At 36.8% G+C, this 10,195-nt stretch overlaps 1 protein-coding gene across 1 annotated transcript in view; it reads right to left on the bottom strand.

Moving 5' to 3' along the window:
* Positions 1 to 3,090: 3,090 nt before the first annotated feature.
* The window catches only part of LOC148947778 (uncharacterized), a 192,139-nt gene continuing 185,034 nt past the window's right edge, over positions 3,091 to 10,195 (bottom strand). Inside the window, exons 14-15 of the mRNA XM_089096007.1 lie at positions 5,430 to 5,840; positions 3,091 to 3,339 (exon numbers count right to left, since the gene is read on the bottom strand). Coding sequence (XP_088952133.1) covers positions 3,091 to 3,339; positions 5,430 to 5,840 — 660 coding nt within the window. The remainder of the gene's footprint in view (positions 3,340 to 5,429; positions 5,841 to 10,195) is intronic.

Below are 10,195 nucleotides of genomic sequence, written 5' to 3'. Positions count from 1 at the left end.
AGATAGAAATTTATCAAGCTTATCTTCATATTCAGACTGTAGGGTGGCATCTGGTGGGAAGAATTCAGCAGAGAAGTATGAATTCCATTCAGAATCAGGAATAACTTGAGCAGATAGTTGGGCCCTAGGAGGATCTCTTGATACATTTCTCCAGAAGGAAGGTTGGGACAGGGAAGCTTGCTGGGATGTCTCTTCAACTATCTGGTTCGTGTGGATACATAGTTCTCTTGCAAACTTTCTTTTGGTAGAAAGACGAATGTCAGAAACCCAGCCAGAGCGAGGACGGTCGCATTGGAGGCACAAATGGTACCAAAATTTGGATTTTCTCCAAGCTTCAACTAGGCTCGGATTACTGGACCAGTGCTTTGTGACACCCCGACGTATACGTTTAAGAGGTATACGGGCTTTTTCTGCGCATCGCAGAGCATGGCAAATTTGTGCAAGATCCTGCAAATTTGTGCAACATCCGTATTTCATTTGCATCAACTTGCGGATTTTCCATGAGCAGCTGGAACGGAACATGAATTTTATGAAAAACATAATTAGTTACTGTAGCAAAAAGATCATCTTGGATATTTTCCAAATCCCTGTAAAATTGGGCGTGGGGCTGATATGGTTGTGTAGTGGGAGTAGACTGAGCAGAGGAACAATAAGTAGATTCAGATATTGGAAGGTGGTCTGATAGATGGAAATCACTAACGACGTGAACAGGTGACACTTGGAGATTTATAGAAGAAACTGCATGGTCAAGGTTCGATACGTGACTTGAATGGTTTGTGTAAGTGTAATCAAGATCTTTCGGCAATATCCTAAGCCAATCGTCAAAAATACCAGACAAAATAGAAGTACGCAATAACGAGGCGTCAGATAAATTACAGTTAAAATCTCCTATAATAATACAACACTTACCTAACAAGCGAATCTTTCAAAGGCAAGACCCTAGTTTCTCAAACGCAGAAGCAAATAAAAATTCCGATCGGTCATTGCGATAATATGTGGGAGATAGACGTTTACAATAACATACTCTTTTACACGGACAGCAAGACATACTCTTTTACACGGACAGCAAGAAAAAAATCCCATGAATCAAAAATACTCGACCGGCACGAGGTGTTAACCAGCATCGCAATACCACCCAAAGGGTGGCCACAGGAAGCGGATTGTTTAGCAGGAACCGACTAGCAAGTAAAATCATTGTCAATTTTCAGAAGGCCTAAACTATGACTCGTCAAAAAAAGCTCTTGCAAGCACAATACGTCACTATTTGAAAGCAAACCTTTTATCACAGGAATTTTGACTAAAAGTCCACCATTAATATTCCACGAAAGTACAGCTTGCGTAGTAGTAGACACATCCATGTCATACCCTTGGCTTTGCTAGTCGACCGTTTTTATTGGGACACTTTGCACTGTAACAAGTGTGGCCGGGAACTTTACATTCTAGACCGAACATTTTTTTCGGAAAAAGGTGTGGCACCGTTAGAGGTTTGATCACATGATCCACAGCGAGAGCAAAGAGCCCGATTAGAGCACTGTAAGGTCAGATGTCAAGTCCTATGACGCGAAAAGCAACGCTTTGGGAGATGTACAAAGGCTAGTGCAGAAAACTTTTCGTAGCCAACTTTCACAGAAACTTTTAAGAACTGATCCAGGTTTTGTTTTGATTCAAAGTAGACCTTGAACACTCAGGACTTTCCGCACTGTGAAACTTTCACGCCATTTGGTACAAGAGATTTTACTTGATTGTCATCGCATTCGATCGGTACGTCTTTAAGGGTCCCTATACAAAGTTAGAATTTTACAGTCATAAAGATGACATAGTGACTTTGATTAACAGTCTCGGGGCTAGTAGTCAATGCATACTTTTAATTAACAAGTCTTCATTCTGAAGCGGATTGTTTAAGTTCAGTTATTTCACATGAGGCTTCACGTAACAGTTTATCGACGAAGTCCTTACGAGTATTAGGTGAGGTCAGGTTTGCAGGACATTTTTTAGTATAACGGCAAACGTAGGAGCTGGGGCAGGGTTAATTGTTACAATGGTATCAATTCTAGCCGGCCAAAAAGGACCTGAATGCGTCGCATTCTCTAAAAAGCCGTCAATTTTCCGAGAGAATTCATTAACTTTCGAGACTAAAGTAGCCGAGACTGCCTTTCCGATTGTTGGTGTTTCAGAAGGTGAGAATATAACAAAAGTGGGAACAGGCAAATTATCCTTTGCCGCCTGATTTAACTGTTTACAAAAATCAAATACATTATCTTCATCCTTTGCATGTTTCACGCCTTGACTCTTAATATTCAGCTCTTTATGCAGCAATTCCTCAGCACCGATGATAGTACCACGACCAAAAAAACTTACGGCTTTTCCGACAATCAGATGAATTTTTGCATCATCATGCATTGATCTCTTTAAATACTTCAGTAACTGATTTAAAACAATCTTCCTATTTTGATCGGTCATTGCGCAATCTAATTATCATAGCCAGGGACAGTTCAATATTCCGATTAAAATATATATGTAGTAGGTCAATTAGTATGTATGTCAAATAATATAATCCAGGTTCAAGGTGAACTATTTTCCAATTCAAGTCTGATTATGAAGTTCATTTAATAAAAACCATAAGGACTCACAAATGTCTTAATGTATTAACAGTTTTACTCTATGAATGAGATTATATCCAAAAAGAGGTGTTTTCAGCATGAACTCTCAATGTAGATTTATTGTGTACCGGGTTTTATTCTTCACTAGTTTTGAGGGCCACTACAGTAGAAATTTAGCATAAACCTTATGAACACATCTGTAATGTGTTCGTAAAAAGACAGATCTGTAAGAGGCAAAGTAAGATGTTACATCTACATCTGTAAGAGGCAAAGCTGGCATAAATGCTTTCAGAGTTGTACAAATATGGTTAATTTCTCGAGGCAAATTTAAAGAGGCGAAATTGCGTCACCGAAAGACAAAGTTGAATTATTGTCATATTATTTTTATTGATCATTTTTTACGCAGCAGACTTGAATTAAATTTAATCATTAATGCTGCTGAAAATTTTCTTGTTTCATCATCGTTTTGCCCAAATGAAAACTAATCTATTTAATATTTAACATAAATACAAACCTGACCAATGGGCTGAAACTCAATTTGTTGATTTTGTAAATCCCAAGAAGAGAGAGAGGGTTTGGGTGGCCCACTCAAGGAGCTATTTGATGAATTGAAACGACGACCAAGAGAGCCAAAATTCGATGCCATCTCAAAGCTTTTTCCATTGGGTGGCGTCGCTGTTGCTGCCCAAAGTCCTGCAACGCTGCATGAGCGCTGTCGTGGAGTTAGCTTTGTTACATCCTAGAACATACCAGCTTAAATTTGATGGAGGAAAAGAAAAGCGTTTCATAAAATCGTTGCATGGATTTTTCTGGGAAAGATTGTCATTAATAAAAAACTTTTGGGTGACTAACCACAACAGAATATACTAAAATTTGGAATAATTGGCATTTACCACACACAAAAGAAAATTTTTTTTTTACCAATATGACTTAAAAAAATATCGATAGCACTGAAATATTAATGAGGCTGCAGAGTCACTTTAAACAGACTTTACGGAAAGCATGATCAAATTTGTCTACATGTATTTTGTTACTTTTGTACCAGTCGGACAAAATTTCGAGAGAGGGAAAGGGCTCAAACCGGGTAACACTTTCCCTTTGAACACGGCCCTGGGTATGACTTATTTGAAAATTTTTCTAAAACAGACTTAGATTTTCACCATAGTTGGTATTTGGCGATTTGCAACATAGATAATACATATTTGCCCAAGGAAGCAACTGATCTTCTTCCAAAATAGAAATAAAAGCACTTTTGTTGCTGTTTATAACAGGGAAATAAATATTAGAAACTAGTAACCATTCCATTTTAACTACATTATTTACCCTACCACTCTGTTTTTCGGCTTAGCATAGTAGGCTAACAACTCTTTGTTTTGGCTTTCCAGTTGTAATAATCAGAGTTGAAACCGTCAATATTAGGAACCTGCCTATCGCTTTTCCAAATATTGTCTGACTGAGCCGACCTTAATCCTACTCGAGAAAGCATATCGCATAGCAAAAGCATAGCATAGCAAGCATAACACCCGTTCTTTTCTTTGGGTGGAAAATACAAATAAAATATGAATAAATCATTTAAGCTCGATAAAACAGCTGAGATTTGGAAATGATGTGTTTTTCCGTTAATTTCCACATCAAACTTGGATTACAAAAACCGGAAATTAATGTGCAGGGGAAAGGTTTCAAAAGTCTACATCAACTCTAATTTGATCTGGAAAATTGTCTCCTATTTCTTTTCTTTTACCAGATTCATTATGTATAATTCCTATTCCATTACTATTCCAAGGGAAAATTACTATTCCAAGCTTCCATCTTTTCTAATTTTAAAAAAGTACGCCTCAATTCTTTACTCTCATTGGTCAATCTCAACTTTTTTTGGAAAGTTGAACAATGATATACTCACCAAAATACGGATAAAATACATTATCGGCAGTGTGGTCAGTTGGGTAGGGGCTGGTATTTTCACTGAAAATGGCTTTGTTTGGGTAACTTCATTGAAAACATCTAAATAAAACAAATGTCCCCCCAAGTATTTTAAAAATATATCCCCCCACCAACTTTCATAAAATAAAGTTACTGATCATATTGGTGGTGTAACCGTGCGTTACTCGGATCAAAAAGTATGACTATAATGTAGCTCAGGCAAAAGAAAAACGTGAAAATTTAAGGTGTGCCACGGTGATGCTGACAATTTATTGCTTATGGCTGACAAAAAAAACTCGAAGCCAAATGTAAATTGTCATGAAACACTCATAGTTTAAGTAACTTTTTTCATTTCGATTAAAAAAAAATTACTAATTTAGAAAAAAAAGCATTTTTTTATAAATTTTAGAGAAAACAAGAAATTTGTGAAATTACCAAAAAACAAACAAGAGGGAAAAGGGAAGGACTTTGGGATATTCGTTAAGTCAGTAGTATTGTCAACCTTGATAGTAACGTCTTAAAGCATATAACATCCAATTAGTATACATAATTTTTTTAGAAGTAACTATTTTTAGCAATCATAGATTAGATTTTGTATCTAAAGCTTTATCTGTAAACTCCTAAAAGACCACATCTCTAGTCAAAAACATTAGCTATAAACAATATCTAAAAAATGAAAGAATTTGTTTTTAATACGCTTATTGGTAAATCTTTGATTTTGGGTACGGCAATATAAAACGTGTTTAGAGCTTTTTTTATCTTCAAGGCCTGATTTAAATTTTAGATTAAAACATTTTTAGTGAGAATTTTTGAATTATTATTTTGAAACAAGCTAAAAAAGAAGGTAAGATGGTCAACCGTATAAATGATTTTGAGGGAATTCATTGTGAAATCATGATACCGCATTACCTCAGGGAAATCTAGAAGAGTCTGCTGAATGCTGGCACACTCTTCTCCTAAATATTGAGGAGCGTTTTCAATCCCTCGGCGTTCCAAAGGCTGATTAATTGCGCGAATCCTAGATTCATCTGACTGGTAGGATGACAAAGAAACACCGCTGTCAGTTCGAGTTACGCTGGTCGACGGAGTCTTCTTTAGTATGCTGATAGGCGAAGCCTTGGGAGCATAAAATTGCGATTGGCCAGCTTTCGGTGGTGACGAAACAATGCTTTTACGGGTTGTACATGGTGAGCGAAGATCTGAAACAGAGCCCATTATCTTTCTCCCGAGACTCCCAACTTTGCCTAAAAACTCCTTCCGTATTAAAGATGGTGTACAAGGAGGTTTGTTCAGCTTCTTCTGGGTAGTAGGAGACAAGGGCTGAAAAATGGAAGCGTTATTGAAATGATACCATCACTGACCTTTCAGAATTGTTTTTGTTATTTCTTGTTCGACTTTAATTTTTAATTGCATTTAGAGTTTCTTTCCCAATGGCTTTTCCTGGTAATCTTTCCTTCTGGCCTATTAGTTTTCCCCCTGATCATAGGCAGAGGTGTCACTAGTCGAACAATCTCAGGTGGGGGGGGAGATCGCGGGACTACCGGACCATTCACATGATACCCTCTTTAATTCAGGATAGTTAATTTTCCTTTTAAGGTTTGATGTCACTATTTACTTTCTTTTGAAAAAAAAACAACAGATTCTTCTTTGATTTCTGATTTTTAGCATCTTACTTACCCCATCCCCTGACCCCAAAATTTACATTAGAGCTTATTCTCTCTGGAAAAATGCTTCGGGAAAAAGAGCTCAAATGGCGTATTCACTTCCCAATATTAAAATAAAAATCTCCTAAATAAAGGGGATTGATCCCAGTCTTTCAATTTAAGATAAAATTCTGGCTATCTCAGATTATTTGGAAAATGAATTTTTTACCCTATAAGGCCCAAATATTTTCTTCCGACGAAACAATGGAATAAAGGAGTGTCTTACTCTAGTTTATTTCTTTTGTTGCCTAAAAAAAGGGCAAGAACTTCAAAATCCTGTCAAGAGAGTAACTCGAATATGTTAGGTAGTAAAAAATTTTCATCAAGTTCATATCCCCTTTTCGGGGGGTGGATAACCTGATATATTGATATTATTACTCATTCTAAACAATCGTTTGATCAGTATTAGAAACACGATTGATATTAATTAATTGGGTATAATTGCCCTATATTATTGGAAATGGGTGGCCTCCATCAAGACCCCAAGTGGAGTTCCAAAGTTTGATAGTGTTCTTCAAATGATTACATTTATTTTAGGACGTTCTTGCTCGTCGTTGTTATGGAAAGACTTTTCATAGTTTTGAACAAGAAACAAAAAAAAAATTAAAAAAGTAAATGGCTAAAAAAATCAATTTTCACTGTGACAAGATATCTGTCAAGTATGAGATAATACGTAAATGGGAAAATTTTGACCTCACTCCAATGTTCACCAAAATTTACAGAAAATAAGTAAAGTCCATGAAATTCAAAGTGGCTGCGTCCAAACCCGTCGCTATATTAGCCATCAGGAAGAATGACAACGGTAAATTTGAGTAAAAAAGTCTGAGATTGAGCATTCCATTGAAATTTTAGACAGAAAAGGAATGATTCCCAAGCCTTTTGAAAATAATTTTGTGTCATAAAATAGTTGTAGCTTATAGCTAAATATTTTCATTTTCCAGTTTTTCTTTCGTTTTTTCGAGTATGTACTCAAAACTGAAGTGAGCTGCCTCTATCTCAACAGTTTTAAACATTAGTTAGGTAATTATTTAGACTGAGACTTTACAATTCAACCATTTCCAGATTGTATGCTACTATAATTCCACTCGTTATTTGAACTCAAATACGTTGTTCCCACATTAATGGAGCGGAAGCAGTGGTGTAATTCTACACCACTTTACATAAACAAATAAGCCTTCAAATAATTCAGCTCCGTCAAACAAAGCTTAAAAATAATCACATAATTTTTACTCGAGAGTATTTTAGCCGTCTTCAGACCAAATTTGCTGTTTTGCATAGTGAAATAGCAAAGAAGCCCCTTCACCGTTACGCGATCTCTCTTATCACTTGAAAATGACACTGGCTTTTAGTTTCTAGTGGAATAAGTCCTTCCCCACTATTTTACAACCAGTGGTTCGACACAATAACCCTTGAAGAAAAAAAAACACGAAAAAACAAGAAACAAATAAAGACGGATCTTAACATTTCTTGGGTAAAATACAAAGTTTCACATTTCCATTTATAGGAGCTTGAAACATAAGCTGTTGAGTTTTCTGACATATTTAATTTGATGATGTAATTTTGGTTGAAATTACATCTCGCTTTGGCTGTTTCATCTTATTTTCTAAAATTGCACAAAGTGTCACTTTTCATGAGTAAATTTCACTTTATTTAATTTGATTACTTTTAATTTAATGAATTTTACTTATTTTACGATTACCATAAAACGGATTTGCTTGATTTACATATAATTATCCAAATCCATTTATCTAGAATTATGTTTACTATTGGGTCACACTTTACTTACAATTCATTATCACGAACAATTTGATATGCATTAAATATAGAACTGGTTGCCCAGTATTATAACAGGGTGCCTTTCGTTGTCTGGATTAAAGTGGCAATATGATTAGGAGGATGACGGATTAACTTTGTTTTTATTCCTTCGTTCTATGCAACAATATGAAATAGGGTGCAAGACAAAGTTACCAAAATTCATTTGTAAGGTAGACCACTCATGAGTAGATTAGGTATTTATTTATAAGTATAACTTGTCAAAAGGTTGAATTAGAAATTAACATATACGTTTTAAGCCCCCCAAACCCCCGCTTCCGTATATGAAAGGGGCTGTGCCCTCCTCAACGCCTCGCTCTTTACGCTAAAGGTTGACTTTCTCACAACTCTTTTTTTAAACAATAAAAACTTTAGCGTCAAGAGCGAGGCGTTGAGGAGGCACAGCCCCTTTCATGTACGGAAGCGGGGGTTTGGGGGCGGCAGCCCCCCAACTGTACCTCCTAATCCCTGTACGTTTTAAGGTTCGAACTTGTGACTCAGCCTCTTTAACTCTTTAGAAAACGCAGTTTTTTCAAATAATTTCTGTACGTTTTAAGGTTCGAACTTGTGACTCAGCCTCTTTAACTCTTTAAAAAACATATTTTTTTCAAACAATTTCTGCATGTTTTTGTAGAGTTTATTACTTATTATTGCTTGACTAACTGCTAGCTGATCGTGTCAGGAGTTAAAGTTGGGGGGGTGCTGCCCCCCCCCAAACCCCCGCTTTTGAAGATTCTTGTGTTAAGGCTTTTAATTCCTGAATAATCAAATCAAATGCACAGTAGGATTTTCTTTTTTCAACTTTTCTTCGAGCATGCGGGTATACGGCATCATATCAAAGCAGTGGAGACTTACCTGTAAGCTGAAGGCCGACTGTGATATTCTTCTGGAGACGCCTGTTGAGCCAATGGATTTAATAGATTGGATTTAAAAAAGAAACTGAGTTTCTTTTTTAAACTTTAAATTTAAGAGATACTACTTTAAATTCAATATACAAAAAATTTACTCTGACGGGGAATCGAACCCGGGTCTTCCGCAAGATGGACAGGAATAGTGACCACTGTACTAACAGAGACTATTGATAAATTATTTTTAGTCTCTGCAAACTATTTTCGACGCAAGCAAAGACAAAGTAAGATTTTCGTTTTTCGACAAAAAAAACTTCTGGGAAAGAGCTGGAATTTTTGGAAGCTTGCAGTCGGTCTTGTCAGGTTAAGAGGACTTTTTTGATCTAATTTAATAATGAAATACTGTGCTTTTATGAATTTCAAAAATTAACATGGGCTCTTATAGGAAAACGAGGTTTTTCGTAAATGTAAATTCGGGGGATAATTTTTTCGGTCTGAAAATATCAAAAGGCCCTAACAGGTCGAATTCCGCTTCAAATGAGTCTTCATTCACCCGGATCCATTGCCAACTGTGGCCTGTAGGCGTGGCTAACAAAAAAAAATTGATGAACCTTAAGTGGCTATATTTGGTTTTTGGAAAACAGGGAAGGAGTGATCGGATTGAGCTGAAATTTTGAGGATAAAAACGTTGTCCCCATCGGACAACGTTAAAGGGGGCTGTGGTGGGAGGGTCAAAACTTCCGGCCAACTTTCCCCCATGAAGATAAAGTCGGAGGGGGTGAAATTTTGCATGTTTCTTAGTTTGAGCTTAGCCTACAAAATGCGATCACCGCCGTCTCTCTGCGACCGCTAGGACCGGAAATCGCTTAATATTGTGGTGGGTCACCTGTTTAAAGAGGCACAAGTGTGCCTCCTTGATCTCGAGTCATTGACTAGCAGGACAATCTTGGTATTTGACAAGGTTATAAGAAGCAGTGGTGGATCCAGGGGGCGAAGGGGGAGCGCGACCCCTAACGTAGTCTAAAGTGGTGTAATTTACTTAATTAACGCAAGACTGCGTTAATTAATCTTGCTCCTAACGCAAGTTTATCGGATCAACCTATTTTGCCCCACCCCCATCTAAAAAAAGTCCCGGATCCGTCCCTGATAAGAAGCAATATTTTTAAGGCAGTTGAAAAAAGTTTGAGTAAACGTAAGTAGGGTAAGAAGTACCATTTCTACCAGACATATAGCAAATACCATGTTATTCTAGCAGACGTATAGGAAAACATTTCTACGAGACGTATAGCCAAACAGGTTTTTCTGGTAGTTA

The sequence above is a fragment of the Artemia sp. Qi Xiang Cuo genome, chromosome 10 (assembly GCF_049724085.1).
Source record: "Artemia sp. Qi Xiang Cuo chromosome 10, ASM4972408v1, whole genome shotgun sequence".
NCBI classification, from domain to species: Eukaryota; Metazoa; Arthropoda; class Branchiopoda; order Anostraca; family Artemiidae; genus Artemia; species Artemia sp. Qi Xiang Cuo.
This window is presented reverse-complemented; position numbering and strand designations above follow the sequence as displayed.